At 46.6% G+C, this 20,716-nt stretch overlaps 1 protein-coding gene across 1 annotated transcript in view; it reads right to left on the reverse strand.

Moving 5' to 3' along the window:
• Positions 1–20,716, reverse strand: part of LOC142577722 (uncharacterized) — a 252,382-nt gene that overhangs the window by 92,451 nt on the left and 139,215 nt on the right. Inside the window, exon 2 of the mRNA XM_075687176.1 lies at positions 2,420–2,483. Coding sequence (XP_075543291.1) covers positions 2,420–2,483 — 64 coding nt within the window. The remainder of the gene's footprint in view (positions 1–2,419; positions 2,484–20,716) is intronic.

Here is a 20,716-nt window from a genome sequence, read left to right on the forward strand (position 1 = left end):
TAATTGAAGCACAAAAGCAACCGGAACGCCTGTGCATTTCTCCACAAAGTTCGGGAATTATTATCTCGACACTGGTGCCATTCCGCGAATTCCGGAGAGCTGGGGCCGGAGAGCCGGAACTCTCCGGCTAGAATTTGTAAATTGCAATATGTGCCATAAGGTAATTAGTTAAAAAACTTGGTTCATATTTTTTAATTACTCGATTATGTATTTCAATTTTTTGTGCAAGCAATGTCCGCCTCTTGAAGTAGATCGGCTCATGGATTAGAATTATGCTATCTGCAACAGGCAAATTTTTAACATTTTTGAAAGTGTTCGCTTAAACACCCGGTATAGTGTTTCGAACTATAGCATGGCGCTTCAATGTGATAGCGGAGTTATGACTTTGCATGGGCCACTCGGAAAACGGCTTCATTAGAGCGAACGTTGGCCATCGTCATTGTGCAGGGGCGGGTGCATACATCGTATAAGCTGTTGCATAGCACAGATATGTTACTATACTAGGTGCGAAGAAATCAAGAAACGCTAACCGATCCTGCGAGGAGCAAAAGAGCGCATGATAACCTACCACGAAATTACGCAATACTATAAAAACGAAAGACTCGAATACCCACCCCCTGACAATTCCTTAACCAAAAACCAGCAAGCGAGGTGGAGGCAACTCCAAACACACACCTTCCCCAACCCGTACAAACTATCCATAGTCTACCCAGGGATACACTCCCCCGAATGTACGCTATGCGAGGCCGACAAAGCCGATTTAGCACACATCTTGCACGGATGCCCTGAGCTCAAACCTAGAGACGAATGGCAGCTATCCAACCGAGAGCAGTGGGAGGCTGCGGTGACCAGCTCGGAACCCGCGGTTCAACTGCAGGCCGTGACCATGGGCTTTAGAAGTCGCCGTAAGACGCGGTCTGACGGCCACCTCACGAAGCCATCATGACTTCCCACATCTAATCTCATAAATCATTTTCTGTTGGCGAATTAAAGTTTTTACCACCACCACCACCTGTCAAAATGCGTTCTGGATAGCAAGCAGTGTTTGACTGACAGCGTTCAAATAAGAAGAGAAATGAAAAAAGAAAGAAAAAAACGTCGAGCACCCAATGTAAGTGCAAGCACGAAATGCTTCTTTCTGCATCGACATCACACGTATTCAATTTTTGGTTGTGCAAGGATTTTTTATTATTATTATTACAGGACATTTAGGAGACGTTGACATCTTTACACGGCGCCGGTTACTCCTTCACACATAAAACGAATATATAATAAAAAAAATCAAGCTGGCAATGAACAAAAGAAAGGAAACAAAAACAAGAAAATCAGACTCACGTGCACTAAAATTTACTAAAAACAGGTCGCAACAGAGATAATGTAAAACACATAGGAGTGAAAACCCAGCTCACATAGACGCACTAAATGCACATGGATCCAGCCACTGGCATCAATACAAAATGCAATCAGTAATTTACAAATATATTACAACCAACCAGAAATCTCTGGAGGCCAGGCAGCACTCGCCTAGCAGAATGCAAACATTAATCTGTGGGGAAGCGGGCAGGCAGGCGACTCAATAATGACCCCGCAAAAGGATCCGTCAGTGATTGCATAAATATATACATGGAGGCTCGCATGCGTATCCGTGACGTGTTAGGTTTTGGTGCATTCCTGCTCGAGCGCACTTGCATGCAAAAGTATGGTTATTTCCATTACAGAAATTCCTTTATCTTCGACCAATTTCCACAAACGTGTGCTAAACTAAGTTTTTGTATGTCATGAGGATACACTTTCCGTTTGAAGAACACTAACATCAAACTCAGCAGGAAAACTCGCAACTAGGATTTTCAACGATGAACTTTGGCGCTCGAAAATACTGCGTTGCGTTAACTGGACTATGACTCTTTCTTTTCTTTTTCTTTTTTTTTTTCGCAGCGTGTGGATCATTGTGGTCAAAACCGGCGTCGACCTGATCGAATCGGGATGCCTATATTGAGCAACTACATAACATACTACAGTCCTTTTATTACAAGTCAGGCTTGCAACTATCAGGAAAACCACAGACTGCCGTTTCTGCAACAAACACGCACGAAACCGACGTTCGTCGCGCGCGCTTGTGCTGAGTAGCGTTTCGGTCTCCTGCCTCTGAATAGAATTGCTTGACTAACAACTTGCACTTCGTCGATTCCCACCTACAGCGCACTGCGCATTACAGACAGACGACTGGGCGCTCACATCGAAGGCTGCGCGCACACCAGACGCCAGCAATTAGACGATGAGACGCGCTTACAGAGGCTGCAATGTCCTGCAATGCCTTGTGCCACGCAGTTCTCGTCTCCTATCTAACTGCGCGTCGATTTACGAATGACGCACGCAAGGCGGCATCGGGTCCATCTCGGAGAAGTGGGCTTCCGCTCACCTGGGTGTTCGATGACCGTGTGCACGTGGAAGCTTCCCGCCACCATGATAATCGAGTAGAGGAGCTGAAAAGGTCGAGGAAAAGGATAAACAGAAAACGCATTAGCCAAACGCGCAGTCCAATTTCGCGCTACGCTATATATAACAACACGCGCCACGTCTGAGTCAGCTTCTCTACAGGGTTCACGTTTCCACGCTTACACAAATGCGCATTTTCTTCTTTCTTTATTTTATCTTTTTCGCTTGAGCTCGTTTCCCAATGTATCGCGCTTTGCGAAGAAGCCCCCGGGCATGCCTAACCTCTTATTGAAATCGCATTACGTTGTGGCAGGTCGATGTGATCTCATTTAATCGGGCGTCTAGTGTGAGTGACTTATTCGAATGAAATCAAAAATGTTTGCAGCCGTCGTGTCGCCGGCTTCTCCTCAAAGAACAAATTGCCCAATGATGAAAGTACGATAACATGATGTGATATGAAAGAAACGTTCCGGCAAAAAAGTGCATTTCGTAAACGTTCTTAAATAGCTAAGTTAGAAAAAAAAGAAGAACGGCAGCAGAACGGCACATTCTGCACTTTTCTACCCTTACCCCTCCCCCTGTGCACAGTAGCCAACCGGACACTTAATCTGGTTAACCTCCCTGCCTCCCACCTCTTGTTTTCTTTCCTTAAACACAAGTCAATCGGTCAACTCAATCTAATAATATTGTTACACACGAGGTGTTTAACGCAGAACCAGATGAATCTGGTTGATAGGCGCGGTTGTTGAAGAGCGGTCTCGCGGCAGCTTGGTCAACGTCGTTTTCTTCTTTCTTCTCGTTGTCTCCGCGGCAGGCGTGGTTCATGACAGCTTGTGACATTTCCCCGCTGGCAGACGAAGCCCGCCGGGCGAGTCAGTCATCTCGTGCGTTGTAACGCCTCAGACGCGCGACGTGCGTCACTTCAGCCTTGGCCGAGCGTCGTCCACTGCTCGTGAGACGTGCAATGCGGTAGTTCACTTCGCTGAGGCGCTCCAGAATAACGTAAGGGCCGACGTAGTGGGCGAGAAACTTCTGGCACAAGCCACGCTTCCGCAACGGCGTCCAGAGCCACACAAGGTCCCCAGGATCGAAGGAAACGTGGCGGTGACGCCCGTCATAGCGGATCTTGGACCGGTCCTGCGATGCTAGGGTGCGTAGCCTAGCGAGGCGTCGCGCTTCTTCTGCTCGACATAGGATCTCATCAATTGATTCGTTGTCATGAGCGAAGTAGGGAAATATGGTGTCGAGGGTGTAGCGCGGCGGACGAGCATACAGAAGGAAAAATGGTGAGTAACCAGTGGTCTCGTGTCTCGCGGTATTGAAGGCATAGGTAATGAAAGGCAAGATACTGTCCCAATTCTTGTGTGCTGAATCGACGTACATGGATAGCATGTTGGCAAGCGTTCTGTTTGTGCGCTCGACCAGACCATTAGTTTGTGGATGGTAGGGCGTAGAATGGCGGAAGCTACATGAACACAGACGAAGGGTTTCTTCAACCACGTCCGCGGTAAACTGTCGCCCACGATCGCTGATTACTATGCGAGGAGGTCCATGTCGGAGTATAACGTTAGCCAGCAAGAAGATAGAAACTTCTGTAGCTGTGGCCGATGGCAATGCGGCGGTCTCACAATAGCGGGTAAGGTGATCTACGCAAACGATAACCCAACGATTACCCTTGGAGGATCGCGGGAAAGGGCCCAGAAGATCTATACCAACTTGCTCAAAGGGGACGCTAGAAGGGGGAACTGGTTGAAGCAGGCCATGTGGCGCTTGTGGCGGACGCTTGTAGCGCTGGCATTGAGAGCAGCTGGCGACGTACCGTTCGATGTCTTTCCGCATCTTAGGCCAGTAAAAACGTTCTTGAGCCCGGTAGAGTGTACGCGTGGAACCAAGATGACCGGAAGTTGGGTCATCGTGCATGGCGTGTAATACTTGGTGGCGAAGGTTCTTGGGGACAACTAAAAGGTAGCGTGCACCGGTGGTCGAGTAGCTCTTCTTATACAGCGCGCCGCCATCACGTAGGCGAAAGCGACTGCCTGCAGGTGACTCCTGTGCTGCCGCGAAGAGCGGTTGTAAGCTCTCGTCCTTGTGCTGCTCGGATATGACGGTACCCATATCCGGAAATTCCGGGGACACAAAAGCGATGTATTCATCAAAATTGTCCGCATCACATTCAGTTGTTTGAAGTGGCATCCGAGAGAGACAATCAGCGTCAGCATGTCGCCGGCCACTTTTGTAGCAAATAACGAAATCGTATTCCTGTAGACGGAGGGCCCAGCGCGCTAGTCGTCCTGAGGGATCCCGCAGATTCACAAGCCAGCATAGCGAATGATGATCTGTTATCACAGTGAAGGGGTGCCCATAGAGATACGAACGAAACCGTTGCACGGCGAAGATGACCGCCAGACACTCTTGTTCGGTGACTGTGTAGTTGCGCTCGGAGCGGCTCAAGGACCGGCTAGCGTAAGAGATCACGTGCTCACTGTCGTCAACACGCTGAACTAGCACAGCGCCGATGCCTACGCCGCTGGCATCGGTGTGAATTTCAGTTGGTGATGAAGGATCAAAGTGCCGAAGAATTGGTTGGGATGTCAACAGGAACTTGAGCTGGCGAAACGATGAGTCGCAATCTGCAGTCCACTCAAAGGGAACGCCTTTTTGGAGAAGGCGTGTAAGGGGATGAGCCATGTCAGCAAACCGGGGAATGAATCGGCGAAAATAGGAGCACAAGCCCAAGAAACTTCTTAACTGCTTGACAGAGTTGGGTACTCTAAATGCTTCTACGGCCGCAGTCTTTTGTGGATCTGGTCGGATGCCTTCTTTAGCGACGAGATGGCCTAGCACAAGAGTTTGTCGTTCCCCAAAACGGCATTTTTTTGAATTGAGCACAAGGCCCGCTTTCTCCAAGCAGTTCAAGACCAAATCCAAACGTTTGTTGTGCTCACTAAACGTTCGCCCGAAGATCACAACGTCGTCTAAGTAGCACATGCAAACTTCCCATTTTAAGCCGCGTAATATCGTGTCCATGAACCTTTCGAACGTTGCAGGTGCGTTACACAACCCGAAAGGCATCACGTTAAACTCGAATAGTCCGTCGGGTGTTACAAATGCTGTCTTTTCTCTGTCGTCCTTGTGTATAGGAATTTGCCAGTAACCTGACCGTAAATCGATTGAGGAAAAGTAAGATGCCGCAAAGAGACAGTCGATGGCGTCGTCAATTCGTGGGAGCGGATATACATCTTTCTTAGTGACGGCGTTTAGGCGACGGTAATCAACACAGAACCGCCACGTACCGTCTTTCTTCTTCACCAATATCACGGGTGCTGCCCAAGGACTAGATGATTCTCGAATGACGCCTTTGCATAGCATTTCTTGGACCTGATCGCTGATTAGCTTGCGTTCTGACGGAGATACACGATAGGGTTTTTGTCGGATTGGCTGGGCGGCTCCTGTGTTGATGCGGTGACGAGTTCTGGACGCAGGAATTGATGGCGGGCCATCGCGCTGCGCAAAGTCGAATACCGAGGTATGTTTCGTAAGCAGGGCCATCAAAAGTCGACGCTCGTGATCGCTGAGTGACTTGTCAATCATGGAAAGTATCTTCGAGCTCCCGGGGCTAGAGACACTGGTTGCTCCTCCATCGGGGAGCTCTGTAAGTACTGCCACCGATACGGGCGAGTCTTCCTGAAACGTGGCAATCTTTAGGCCTTGAGGTAGCACTGCCGCTTCAGTGGAACAGTTTAGCGCCCACAGCCCCGCACATCCATTGGTCACTGAGACTACGCAGTGCGGAACTAACACGTTTTTCTTGAGGCAGTTCCGATGTACAGGTTCCACTGCAGCGTCGAACGAGATAGGAGCCGGAGATGAACAGGCGACGGCAACACGCATCGCGGATAAGGCGGGCACAACTGTATCCTCAGACACGCACAGCATACTCTCCGGGCAAGCTTCACCTTCAAAGAGCACAGGTGAAACACTGGTGTCGACACTGAGTTCTCCCGTCCGGCAGTCAACATTCGCACCACACAATTGCAAAAAGTCAATCCCCAGAATCACGTCATGCGAGGAGCGAGGAAGAACAGTAAACTCTGCATTAAAAACTTTCCCACCCAATGACACATCCACGTTACACACACCAACCGGGTATAATGATTCACCACTGACTCCACGGAAACTTGTGCACTGGTCCCAACGAAACATAACCTTGCGTCCCAGAAGGCCTTTAAACCCCACACTCATGACCGAGACAGTTGCTCCCGTGTCGACTAAAGCCATTGTAGAGACCCCATCAATCAGTACATGAACCTTATTCTTTAGCATGAAAATAGTTGGAGGCAGTTGAGTCGGCAGCACACATTTTCCAGCGACCTCACCTCCATCGGCCGCGCTGGCTAGTTTCCCGGCGGGGGCGACACGAAACGGCGCCGAGGCGATGGTGACGTGAATCGCGGCCGAGGGGATGGTGATCGGGAGGCTCGGAAGGCTGGTGGTGGCGTCAGAGTACGGTCGGAGGCAGGGGAGCGGTAGCGGTTCCGGGTTCTTTCTTCTCCAAGGTAGGTCTCCTGGGCGCTGCATCGGTCCTCTCGAAAGTGGCTTCCTGAAGTGGAGTCTCCTGGCCACTGAGTGCGCAGTGTACGACCGCTAGACCGCATAGTCGGCGCTGACGATCCGTAGTTCGATGCTCGGCGTCGGCTACAGTACCTAGCTATATGGCCAGGCATGCCGCAGCAGTAACACACTGGCGAAGGGCGAACTTCAGAATGCGGGTTGAAGTATTCTGCCGAAGACATCGGTTGAGGGTAACGAGGCTCTTCCCCTTGAAAGTCGTAGGTAGCGGCGAGTCTTCGTGGACGAAAGTTGCGTGGGCGTGGATCAAAACGTTGAGGGGGCGAATCATTGCGTGGTGGTTCGGTCGTAATGTAATGCGGTTCGTCTCTGGAGCCGTAAAGATCCGCGACGTTCACCGAGTGGTTCCAAGTAGCCGAAGGGGGTTCCCAAAGAGTGTCTCGGGAAACGGAGGAGCTGTAACGTGGCGCCGCACAACGTGCCTGTTCGTCATGTCGCTGTAGCTCCTCGCGGACTATCTGGCGGATGGCGGACGATAGGTCTGGGAGCGGAGGACTCGTGTCAACACTTGCTACAGTTGTTACATTGGCCAGCCGTCCAAACTTTGGTGTAATTCGGCGAGTCTTCAGCGCCTCGAACGTACGGCAGTGCCGTATCAGTTCTGATACAGTGTGCAAGTTCTCTTTACCAATGAGGAAGTTGTACACGTCTTCCGCTATTCCTTTTACCACGTGTCCCACTTTATCTTCCTCTGTCATGTGAGGGTTCACGGTTCGGCACAGCTTCAAAATTTCTTCGATATAGGTAGTGCAAGTCTCGCCGGGTACCTGAGCTCTCTGGGCTAATGTGAGTTCCGCACGTTTCCTCTTTGCGTCCGAGTCACCGAAACACTTTTTGATCTCCTCAACGAAGCGTGTCCATGTAGTTAGCATGTCCGCGTGGTTGTCATACCATACCAGCGCCGTGCCGGCCAAGAAGAAAACAACGTTCCTAAGCTGACTGGCAGCATTCCAGTTATTGTATTGGCTTACCCTTTCGTAATGGGTTAGCCACTCATCCACATCTTCCTCTGCCTTCGCCGAGAACATGCGTGGCTCTCGGTAGTGCTGGATAGGGACTGGGCTTGCCGAGGCACTGCTGGTGAGGGTATTTTGCTCTGTAGCCATGATTGAGCGCGACGGCGAAAGTCCGGCGAGGCGACGGCTTCGGCGTAGCTCTAGTGCTGGTGGTTCCGTTGTAGGTCGTGGGAGTTACCCCGCACAGCTCCACCAAATGTTACACACGAGGTGTTTAACGCAGAACCAGATGAATCTGGTTGATAGGCGCGGTTGTTGAAGAGCGGTCTCGCGGCAGCTTGGCCAACGTCGTTTTCTTCTTTCTTCTCGTTGTCTCCGCGGCAGGCGTGGTTCATGACAGCTTGTGACAATATAAAATAAATGTACAAACATGCAAGGACATACTGAGTGTTATTAGAGAGATATAATGTCGCTTTCAGTGAAGAAAACTTAATGCTTTCAGAGATTATCACTGTAATGATGCGTTATGACAACGCTCAAGCAACCTTTCCATGCAGGAAAGACTATCATCAAGCTTCACAATTTTTATCCTCAAAGCAAATCTATGCTGTTCAAACTTATGACAGCTTACGAAAGACCGCACGTGTAACAAGACATTGATGAGCGGTTCATACGATACAAGAAAGCTACACGTGCGCGCCAATTCTAATCTGATATGATAATTCGGAAAGCTTGAATTGAATTCTAGGGTTTTACGTGCCAAAACCACGATTTGATTATGGGGCCCACCGTAGTTGGCGAGTCCGGATTAATGTTGACTCCCAGGGAATCGTTACCGTGCCCCCATTGTAGGGGACACGGGCTTTCTGCATTTTGGCCCCATGGAAATGCGGCCGTCGCGGCCCGAATTTGGCCGTGTGACCCCGTGCTTAGGAGCACACCATAGCCGCTAAGCGTCCGTGGCCTGTTTGTTAAAGTATCACGCGGCTTTAGCGAGAAGTGGTGTAGTGCGCTGAATGAATCGGTTTTCTGAAGCTTAGTTTAACCCCGCACGTTATCAGTTCCGTTAACCGCGGTGCGTTCGTTAAATAACTATCACACGTTTTTTTCTTTACTCCCCCACGCAGTTCATACGTGACGAACATTACGCGAATTAATCATGCAATTGCCTCGTTAGTGGCCGCTCGTGTTACGTCGGGTCTAAAACCACGTGTGCCTACGTCAGGGTCTAAAGTTATACAGCCACGTAGCCAATGGCTGGGAATCAAACGTTAACAAACCGGCTTACTTTATCAGTACCTCTACGAGCCGCATGGCAGGCGTAGGCGTCATGTTGTCCGGCATCGGTTTGTTGCCCGGCATCGGAATGCCGTTGCCCACTTACCGCATTGTGTGAGTTCCCACTTAACGTCTAAAGTAACACCCTATCGAAGGCTGAAATAATTATTTTGCGAACTGCTCTAAGCAAGTTTTCGGGAGTTTACGCAGGCTTACTCCTGACGAATATCCTGACCGACGCAACGTACGTATAAGTGAGAAGGATGCGCAGCCTGGTACTAGTCTACCTTTTTCGCTCACAGTGCAATATCAAGGGGGGGGGGGGGGATAAGAGAAAGAGGAAAGGCAGGGAGGCCAACCAGACGCCTATGCGCTTCATGCACAAGCCTTTTTCACTTTAGGCAATAAGAAAAGAACGTTCCTTGCGTACCTTCTAGGAATTTTTAGCGTTCTTTCCATACCTTCTCCACCTACCCCCCTCGTATTTTATGTTACACGCGTCGCTTCATAAATTTCATCATCTGCGTTAGATGTACAAAATCTTAAGATTATATCTGAAAGAAATATTCCAGCGTCCACGTCATAGCTGAATGTTATCATCCTCTTGCAACTGTGTAAATTATGTTAGGGCGTAATTATAGCAATCAAAATTGTAAAAAAAAGCGTGACCGAGATCTGACAGAAACTTGATCCCGCGGCTACTCCGATTTCCCTGGGAGTAGCTCAACTTTCGTTAGCGGCATGCTTTCTCTGTATATGTATACCGGGAGAGCTCCGCATCGCGGCAAACCGAGTTGGAGCACGGTAAGAACCAGTCAAGTGTACCACAATATAGTACAAAAACAACGCACGTCAACAAGTTCATTCTTTCTAAAGATATTGAAAAGTGCGATACAGAACGGAGAAAAAAAATGTATGACGAAGTTCGCACACAGGCAAGATTAAAATGGGGGAATAGCAATGACGAGAAGTTTAAGGCTCTAATATCCCTTTTTAGTTGCTCCCAGGCCACTGTTGCATCATGAGCAACGAACTCTCCGATGAAGCTGCTAGGAGTGCCCACGAAGATGGCGTGCAGGAACCTATGCTCCTGTCATGTACAGATGCAGCAACAAAGCTTCGCTTGCTCGCATGTAATTTTACACAATCCATGCTGGACATGCCATGTTGCTGACATACTCGTTTGCATCGCCTAAACCAATCCGTCGAACTCCGCATTCCAGATGGACTATCTCGAACCGAGACGACTACTCTCTGTCTACTGTTTTACTTAGTGTAGCTTTTACGAATACTTTTGCTTGGCGCTCTGTCACCACGGTTTTTTTAATGTGTGCGTGTGTATTTATTTTCTCTCTCTCTTTCTTTATCCCTGCGTGGGCTTTTCTTTTTTATCTTGCTCTCTTTCCCTAACGTTGTAACTTCCTAGCGCGGAAATCAAAAACGAGACAGAAGGGAAACGACATACACAAGCGCTACATTACCCCTTCCTTAGCGCAGGGTCGCAAAGTTGATGCATGTCCTTCAATTCACCTCCCAGCCTTTCGGATCTATTTTATCTGTCCCTCTCTCTCTTTCTCTCTTTAGTGTTCTGAGAGTTATTTATGTTTACAAATCTAAAAAGAGACGAACATGATCAAAGTACTTTCTTCACAGCTACAAGAACTCTATTTATTACGATGCAATGATACCGAAGAATCTCTCTCAGCTGTTAATACTGTGAGAACTCTATGACGAGGTTCTCGAAAGGGGAATGTGTAGTATCATTTTGAGCGCACTGCGTGGGCGTTAGTTTCTTGGTAGACAACAAGAAGTAGGGCGTCTAAGGTAAGCCAACACGAGGTGTATACTGCGCAAGAATGCGTCTAGTCTCTATTGTATACTGTCGATTTTCAGGTTTACTAAGGAACGAAAAGATTCAATATTCTGCAGGAAGCCTGCACATAGCAACATATCTATGGGGACAATGACGCGGCATGCGAGCGTAGTCTCCTAAGCTCAAGACGGGAGAACATTTGCGAAGCGTCCCATAATTACGCCTAGAAACGAAACGAGATACTTTGGCATCGGTCATCCGCTTAAGGGCATTCGCAGAAGATAATATCCTTCCGCCATTCATCGTGAGCTGCTCGCTGGCCATGCGAAGAATTCTTTGCGAGACACTTAAGCACGCTGATCCGCGCGTGCTTAATGCGATTCTCATTTCAAGCATTCGCTGGGCCGAAGCCAGTTAGAAGGCCATGAAGCGTGAAGGGGCGGCCTTTGTATCTGGCCGCCTTGATTACCGGAGGAAGTGGATTTTCAGGAACCTGCTGACCTTCTGATAACGAGATCTTCCTCGAATTACTTTGGTGTTTGTATTGAAAACACTCCGTGCTTCTTGGGGTTCTTAAAGGAACAAAAACGAATTCATCATAATAGGTTACTGAAGCTTGATAAGTAACGCGCATGCAAGCACAAAAGAAACCTCATTAAGACTGCCGCGGCTTCTGTTGCTTTTTTCGGTGCAGCATGAAGCCGGAGTCCAGCTAACGTTTCAGTTTTCCCTTGTTTAGAGCTTTAGTAGTTTCTTCCGACCTTGATTAGTCCACTACAGACTTAATCTAGAAATTCTGGGTGGTTTAAGAAAAACACTAGGGCTTTCGTGACTCCGATAGTACTGCAACAGCCCCCTAAGCCAACAAAAAAGATTTCGTTTCAAGCTGCCGGCGTGTGGCGTCAAACTTCCTTGCTATAAAACACACACAGATAAAGGATTACCAGTGACACAGTGCGCGCTCACCGTCCTCCATGTGTTTGCGATCCGAGAATAGCGGCAAACTTATTTATCGGATGATACACAAAAGCCGTTGTGTATCGGCCCCACGAATATTCAGTCGATGAAGGACGTTCTTGGCTTACCTTGCTTTGAAAAACCCGAGACAGCACTGATGTGTAATATTGCCGACCGATGCTAAAAGAAAGTGCGTATTGAAGATGTCGGTGAGTTCAACAAGCATGTTGAACGCACTGTCGAATGCTGAAGGCAGGAGGTGTGATCCTTTTCTAAGGAATTATAATTTGCGCCGTAGGTTCGACAAAGGGAGCGTTAATTCAAGTGGCATATGTCTTGAGTTTAGTTACTACTGCTCAACGTCCAGGTATACCAGCTGTAGTTTAACCTAGCGACTTTTCTATATTAATTGCATGTGTGCGGCATTGATATCGTTTCTAGACGGACTGTAGTCATTTTATGCTAATTTTATGACAAAACGTGGTGAGCGCAAATCTTGGGAAATTAGACACTGGTCTTATTTGCCTTACCTCCAGGGGAAATACCAAGCATCCTCTAGCTTTCACTAAAGCTTCTCTCTTTCTCTCTCTCTCTCTCTCTCTCTCCACCATGGTGCATGACATGTATTTCGTTCTTTTGCACTTTTTGTGTTTATTGACCTGCTTGAACACCGATTTCTTTTGTTGATGTGCTCAACTGAGCGTTAAGTGACACATGCTTTAATTCCTGCTACGTTACTGCCGCATATGCCAGCGCAATGTTGGGCGCAATAAATACTGTAGGTTTCATTGATTATTCATTTTCGTGTATTGATACGATAACTTAGGTCAGCCCGTTGCGTCATGACTGATCAATGAACAGGATCTGCGAACGCAAAGAATACGCGATGGCTAGCGATAACGAATTTGCCATGTAGCTTCTGGCGTAACACTGGCCGACAAGTGACTAGCCGATGTTTCGGCCGTGTTCTTCCACTGAACCAGCGCGGATAGCGCGAAAACACAGCGGTAGTTTCATTTGCAATTTTCCTTCACTGACTCTCAGTTGATAAATGCTTCTCTTTTACAAAAAAGTGCTTTTCCGCACGAGAACAGCCTCCCTATTAGCTGTTTATATTTTATTGAAGCTTTGCTAGTTAGATACATGTGGGAAACGAGCATGTATGGGGTAAAATGGGCTTGTTTGTTTGCGCATATCCGGGCCTCTGTAACGTCAATCAAGGCAGCGTACGACATCAATCTCACATCCTGGCATTTCAGTGGAGTGAGACCAAGCCGTGAGACGTCAAACTTCCTTTTGACGACCGAGAGAACCAACGCTGACATATCACCTATGAAATAGGTAATGTGCCGCTGTTGCCTCTATTCAGTGCTTTCTTCAGCTCGATTATCTATTTCTTTGTTTATTTAGCGGGCAGGGTAAAATGTTCCCCTGTGCCAGATAAGTGTGACGGCACCAAATGTGGCTCAAGGAGGGGCTCTCGGAAGCTCCTTTCTCTTCGCGTCTTTAAAGGCACTCACAGGAGGGGAAACGCGTGTGTCTCACTTTCCCACGAAGTCGCAGGGCGTATACGCACCGGACGTCCGATCAGTGGTCGCTCACCAAGCGTGCGGCGTCATGTTTAATTCAGCCGGCTGGGGATCGCGCCAAGGCTACGCCACGCGTCGCCGCGCAGCGCGCTCGAAAGCACATGTTCCCGACAGCGGCCACACGAAAGGCTGACATCTATTGCTGACGAAGCCGGCGCCAGCCCACTTGCACTCGGGGAAGAAGGGGAAGCGCGAACATCGCGGCCAAAGGAAGCAGCTTCCTGGTCGGCGAGGCCGCGCAACAATTAGGGCGGCGGCCACTTGTGCACCGTCGCCCTCGTTTTCTCTCCCAACATTTTTTCTTTTTTTTTTTGGTAGTGCTTAACGCAAGACATGCTGTCTGACGTTCGTAAAGAAACGTTCTATAGATTGCGTTCAGCTTCAGGAACGCGAGTGGAAAGTGCGCAAAGGATTTCGGGAAACATAAACTGTAGGGCAGGCGATAGGAGGGCAATATGTCTGATCGTTATTATTTTTTTTTCAAAGGGTCAACGAAGCGACGACAACTGTTGTCCGGTAAATGGGTAACAGCTACAAGTACATAAGGCAACTAGCCACGTTAAATATTCCGACACGATACTTCCACAGATATACTACCCCATGAGTTATAGAAAAGTTAATAATAATAATAATAATAATAATAATAATAATAATAATAATAATAATAATAATAATAATAATAATAATAATAATAATAATAATAATAATAATAATAGAAGGAGAAGAAGAGAAACTGAATGCGATTTTCCCTCAGAACTATGGCATATTGATGGACGCAGTAGCACGGAATCCAGAATAAGTTCTACATACTGGCGGGGGGGGGGGGTACCTTTTTTTTGTACGTCTTATTTATGTGATGTCTTTAGATATCTTGCAGTTACGTTTTTAAGCACGTATGGCATGGCCGCCAACAATGTGGCCATGAACGACAAGCTTCGGTTTGACATGGGCTTAATACAAGCATGTAGGCTTCGCCGTCACTTCTTTTTCAGCTTACATGTTTTCCCTTCCTGAATATCCGCCGTGTGCTCCGCTGTCTTCTTGCGATGCGATTCATATATTTGCACCTCTTAGGTAACACATCTTTGTTTTATGTAACACCAGTCTTAAGCTTAAATAATCTCAAGCGAAGCCGTACATCGAAGCTACCGCAGCATTTGTGTTTGGAGGAGCAAAGAAAGGAGAAGGCAGCGATATTAAACCGAAAAGCATCCGGCTGGCTACCCTGCGCTGGGGACATAAATAAAGAAACAGCCTAGAGAAAGAACCAAAGGCGAAGGAAAGAGATATGAAGAACAGCAGTAAGCTGGGGCATAAGCTGGGGCATGAGGGAACGAAATTATACCGAAAAAAGTGAAATACAACATTCACCGAAAAGACTTTTTGTGTGTTGCGTACCATTTACCTTTTTCAAAAATTTTAGACATGATTGGGGGTTCAGTCTCTTGACAACATTTATTTGAAACAAGTCTTTCCACGGATTCTAGTAAATCCGGATGCAAAGCTCTTTGTCATCGGGTGCCGAAGTAATTTGTCTACCAGCAGGCATTTGCGCCGTCGTTGGCGTGTGAAGGACCAAAAGTCTCAACCAGTGCGCCCCCACTCAGTGATTATATAATACAAAAACAAAGACGAACAAACAGTAATGAAATCACCAGAGTGCAAAAAAGGTTCGACGACTCAATTACGAAACGGTTTAGGACAACATAATGCACTCGCCTTAGCGCTGGCCCTTGTCGAACGAATCGGCATGGACAACCGGGCTTTGAGCAAAACACGTCTAGGAAAAAATAAAGTCAGTACAGCAAGCAATATCGCTCTCCGAGCACAGTGCCACTTTGCTGGCAGCGCAAGAAATCTTGATGTTCCTGCAATCATTGCGTCTCGTGGAGAAAGTTGAAACGGAGGCCTCTCTGATGGAAGCGGCAAGTAGACGTAACCACGCAGTGACGGCTCCTTCCTTGAGTGCTCCGAAAATGACCGAGTCTGTTGTGACTGCCGGATTCGTGCAGACGCATCGTCTTCGCTCTAGTTCACTCGAGTGCCGGAAGCGTCAAAAAGGCGTCGTTTGGCGCTCAACTAGCGTTACGTAGCTCTGCTTAACGCGAGAACGAACGAAATCGCCAGCGATCAGCGTCCTGCTTCACCAATGGCGCGCACTGTGGCCGCTGCTGCGAGCTGACTTGATATGTCCCTACATTGCAGAATGTGACCGAGCCTGCTGTCAGTGCCCAAACAGCGTGGGGTTTAAGAACGGGTCATAAAGACACCCTGCTTGTTTATTTTTCCGCTCTTGCTTTTATCGAGCAGTTCGCGTTATGCGCCGTCTTGTTCAAGCACCAATAACAAGATGTACAAGAATAATAATAGAAAGAAGCGGAATACAAACCTCCGAGCGCTGCAAACAGTCAAATAGGCTTCTTTCTTTCTTTCTTTCTTTCTTTCTTTCTTTCTTTCTTTCTTTCTTTCTTTCTTTCTTTCTTTCTTTCTTTCTTTCTTTCTTTCTTTCTATTTTTCTTTCTCTCTTTCTTTTTTTCTTTCTTTCTTTCTGTCTTTCTTTCTATCTTTCTTTCTTTCGCAAAAGAAAGAGAGGTGGGGGTGATGCGAAATCCTTTCATCAAGATATGGATCCCGGCTTCAAACACTGATGAGATCAGTGTAAACAGAGCAGGTTTCAATTTCTTGGCCTTATGAAAGCACACGTACCGCTCTGCTCTGGAATTCTTGCTGAGTTTCATCTTGCAAGAAAATTACTCGCGTAGAGGCTGCTGTTCCTAGCAGTATTTAGAGGATGGCAGAACCAGGCAAATTCAGAGGGTATAGCTTATCTCTTTCTTGCAGACTGCAGTGGTGATCATCTAAGGTAAAGTTGCTAATGAAACATTCAATCGTGGATGCTCGATATGCTTCTTTATCTTTTCTGTAAAACTTGTACCAGATTTTATTATTTGTAGTATGTCACCGCATTTAGGTGGAACGACAAGGCACAATTTTGTTGCTTTTGCAGCTTTCCGTGATTTCACTTCATAACGAAAAGTTGTTTCAATCGTACATAGAACATCTCCAAAGTGACACGCTCCAGTGGACAACCTTAAAGCATATGTTTGTAGTACTCACATATTTTATTCTGCTAGTTTTCCTATTTCTGTTTCTACAGGAAATACAAAGAGCGTGAGCAAAATTACAGCCTAGTTTATTATTTTTTTAATTCACGGAGACTCGAGGTCTGTTGCAAAATAATATAATGGGAACAAATTATGTTGTCTCGCTAGATTAAGCAAAATACTTTGGAAATATGCAGCATTTCTAACAATTGTTTTAACTAAGAGTAATCAAAATAAATTCGTGGGCCTTACGTGGCAGAAACGCAATCTTACTATGAGGCACACCATACTGGGGGACTCAAGTTTACTTTGACCACCTGGAGTTCTATGACGTAGCCCCACTGCGCGGTACACGAGCATTTTTTTTTTCATTCCACCCCCATCAGAATGCAGACGTCGTGGCTGTGATCGAACTTGGAACCTCGTGCTCAATGTAAATGGCTGCTCCATATTCGCTGAGCCACTGTGGCCGGCAAATTAAGAGTAATAAGCCATTTGTGACGCTTGAATAGCTTTTTATATATTAGTTTATTGGTTAGGAGGTGGAGAAGAAGGAAGGAAAAAGTAGAGAAGGAAAGGCAGGGAGGTTAACCAGTTTAGCTTAACCGGTTTGCTACCCTACACATGGGAGCGGGATGGGGAGATGAAAGATGGGGAAAGGAGAGAGAGAGCACATAGCACAGTACACACATCGTCCTTTAGAGTCCATCATTTTTGCGTGGTACGTGATATCACTGTCACAGCCGCTTGTCCAATTTCGTCTCTTTCAAAGACCGAAGTAGTCCCTTCGTCGTCTTTAGCTGCAATGTATTCTGTCGGCGGCATGTGAAAATCGTTTCGAGGGACAATGGTCTAGTGTTAAGGTGCGCTAGAACAGATGCGTGGGACTGTCGCTGAACATTATATTCAGGACAGTCGCATAGAATATGTTCCAGCGGCTCCTCGCAAAGACAGGCATTGCAGAGAGCGTTGTCGGCCACGCTCTCTCTATGGTGCACACCAACCAACCGGAGCAACCGTCAATGCCACCTGCCCTCTTTGATGCATCTCTGTATGCCAACTGCACTCCGCCGAAGAGAGGCGACTCTGCTTTATCGCTTATGGCTAGGGGTGGCTTTCACCAAATCTTACTCATTTCGCATTGGAATGGAGAAAAAGAGCAGCATTACATGAAGCAGCTGTGATAAACTGCACTGTTTCCAGGGACACTGAATTCGATTTTAATACTGTCTGTAGCAACGACGCAACCACATCTTCTTGCTCCAAATTTAGCACACAAAAAAAAAAATACGTGGAGCGGTTATTAAAACATTCGTTTTTCAAGCACCATTACAGGAAATTTTTCATTTCATTTTAACTTTTAACTTGCATGCGCATTATTCTTTTCTGTTTTTCCCCCTTTATCGCAAGGGAGATTCTTTTCTTTCGCCGCTGTTCATTAAAGTGTGCTCGACAGCATTAAGGGTTATTGTGTGACAAAGCCAGCTCAACAAGAGAAAAGCAGAAAGGCACAGAAGTAAGAAGTGCCGTTATCATCCCCCTCCCAAAAGTAAGGTAACCGACCGGGTACGCCCTTGGTTAACCACCTTAGCTTTACCTCGTTGTTCATCTCTCTCTGTATTGCTTCACATCGAAGCTTTATTGTATACTACAATTCGACAAATGCAAAATTAGGATCGGGCAGGATGTGCAAGTTTCACTGCAGAATAGGCTATCATCACTCTCATTTGGAGATGGGCTTTTGTAACATGAGCTTTGATGAAACCCCTGAGTACGAGTGCACCAACACCTTTTAAAGGCAATATCGTCATTGAAGCTTATGGAACAACACTATAAACGTTGTGTCTAAATTAAGTCCGCACTAACTGCTGTAATACATTTGCCGAAGAAGGTCGCGCATATTTTAGAGCTTGATGGTTTTCTTTGTTCGTAGTGTACGTAACTCATTCTAAATCACTTGAAAGATGAGATATCGACTCTAGCACTCATATCGAGCTGCCTAACCTGGCCACGGCAGCCGCTGCTTTTCGTGTTCAATCCATTCCTCTTGCGTAAATTTTATGGATGTTTGTCATATTTATTTAGAATATTCGGAAGGCTGCATTCTTATTTTCAAGCCCATGACATTCAACAGCTTCCTTAATTTAAAAAAAAAGTGTTTTATTTGGCCTGCCCTATTCTTGGGCCTCTGCGTAGGACCTATTCTTGACCGATCTCCGAGAAAATGGGCGTGTACCATTCTGGAAGAAGATGTATAGAATAATGAAATATATTCAAATGGGTGTCATAATCAGTTCTGCGTGTACCCCTCCTCACCATTCTTTTCTCGACAAACATCATACGTCGCCTTCGTTCTCGTTATGTTACTGAGTCGATGTCTCACAATTGTACATTCACCTGATTTCTCCTTTGCATTTCGGCATAGCTTGTGAACTGCGTAGTGCACAAATATGAACAGCGAGCGCGATGAAAACTGTGGCCTGGCCGGTGCATGAACCTAAACATTGTATGAGGGCACACGTTGTATAGAATGAAAATAAACACAGCTGTTTGCACCGCGTTTAGTTGCATGACGTTTACTTAACTGCTATATATAGTAGTTATACATATTATATATAGCAGCTATACATGGTAATTGAAATACCAATTCCAACATAAGCGTCGGATATGGATTATTTTTTCTTGCTCATTCCTGTGCGCTTTCTCTTTCTCTTATGAGCTGATTTCTCTATTCTTTAAACAAATCAGTCATATGGGAAGTCACACCACCATATGAAATATCTCGCGCAAACACCTGATCATTGTACAGCGCCACCTATAAGGAAACGAATATAAAATGCAAGAGTTGCTACTACGCATTCAAACGAACTCTCCAAAATAAGAAAGCGAATTTTTTGGTACCTTCGAGGCCGCTTTTAATATTCTGTACCTCGCGCCATCACTTAAAGTAGCCGTTACGCAAATAAATAAGAAAAACAAGCATCCGAGCAAATCACTCGTGTCGAGTTGATTGCCATAGCTAACAGCGAAAAATTACACCATTGCCGTTGACGTCCTCCGTGGTGAACATAACACTACGCCATCGCTGCTGCCTTAGGATAACAGCTTGTCCTCAACGCGACGACACGACACACGAGATCGCCGCGGCAGCTCGTGCAACAGTAATGATTACCGGGAAACGTATGCGGGGAGCGCTAACTGCGTCGCAGTGTATGCAGGCGCAAGAGCGCCTTATCATCACTTATGGGGTTCAGAACAAACATATGCTGCTCTGTATGTTGCATGCGTGATTCCAAAGGCTGTATGTGCTGTTCGCTTCAGTTTTCTGAGCGCTTGCAGCCTATGCCTCACCCCCCGTGAGCCATTGCACTTGGGGCATAGATGATGATAGTTTTCTGCCGACGTTACGCCCCGAAGAAATCCCCGGATCCTAGCCATAGACAACTTCTCTGTAAAATCAGTATCTTCTATCGGCAAATAAATCTAGGGAAAGCGAAAATAATTTTTGAGTGGTTATTTTGGGCCTTCAACGCAGCGCATCCTCGTAGTTTGTGGTCGTTTAAAATGGGGGACGAAGGAAATCGCACTTAGCAGCAATGTACACTTCCTTTATTTTATTATTATTATTTTTTCATCGAAAAAGCCCTTTTTTCATCACTGGAAGTTGCGGATAGGATTAAGATGTGAAGGTCACCGCTTATTGCCCTTTTGTACGAGTTATTGGCGCGCAGATATTCGATTAGTACTAAGAATTTTTTTACTTATATTTTTATATTTAAGTTCCAATTGGTCTATTATATGCAACTGGTCTATTATGCATGTTTCTCAGTCAGCATAAGACGAGATTTACGACAGAAGCGCCCGCAATATTTATGCACTATGTTTTTCCATTCCATACACGTTAATTTCCGTCTTCCTTATTATTTCCACATTTCAGTTTGGAATAACAACTGA

The sequence above is a fragment of the Dermacentor variabilis genome, chromosome 4 (genome assembly GCF_050947875.1).
Source record: "Dermacentor variabilis isolate Ectoservices chromosome 4, ASM5094787v1, whole genome shotgun sequence".
NCBI lineage: Eukaryota > Metazoa > Arthropoda > Arachnida > Ixodida > Ixodidae > Dermacentor > Dermacentor variabilis.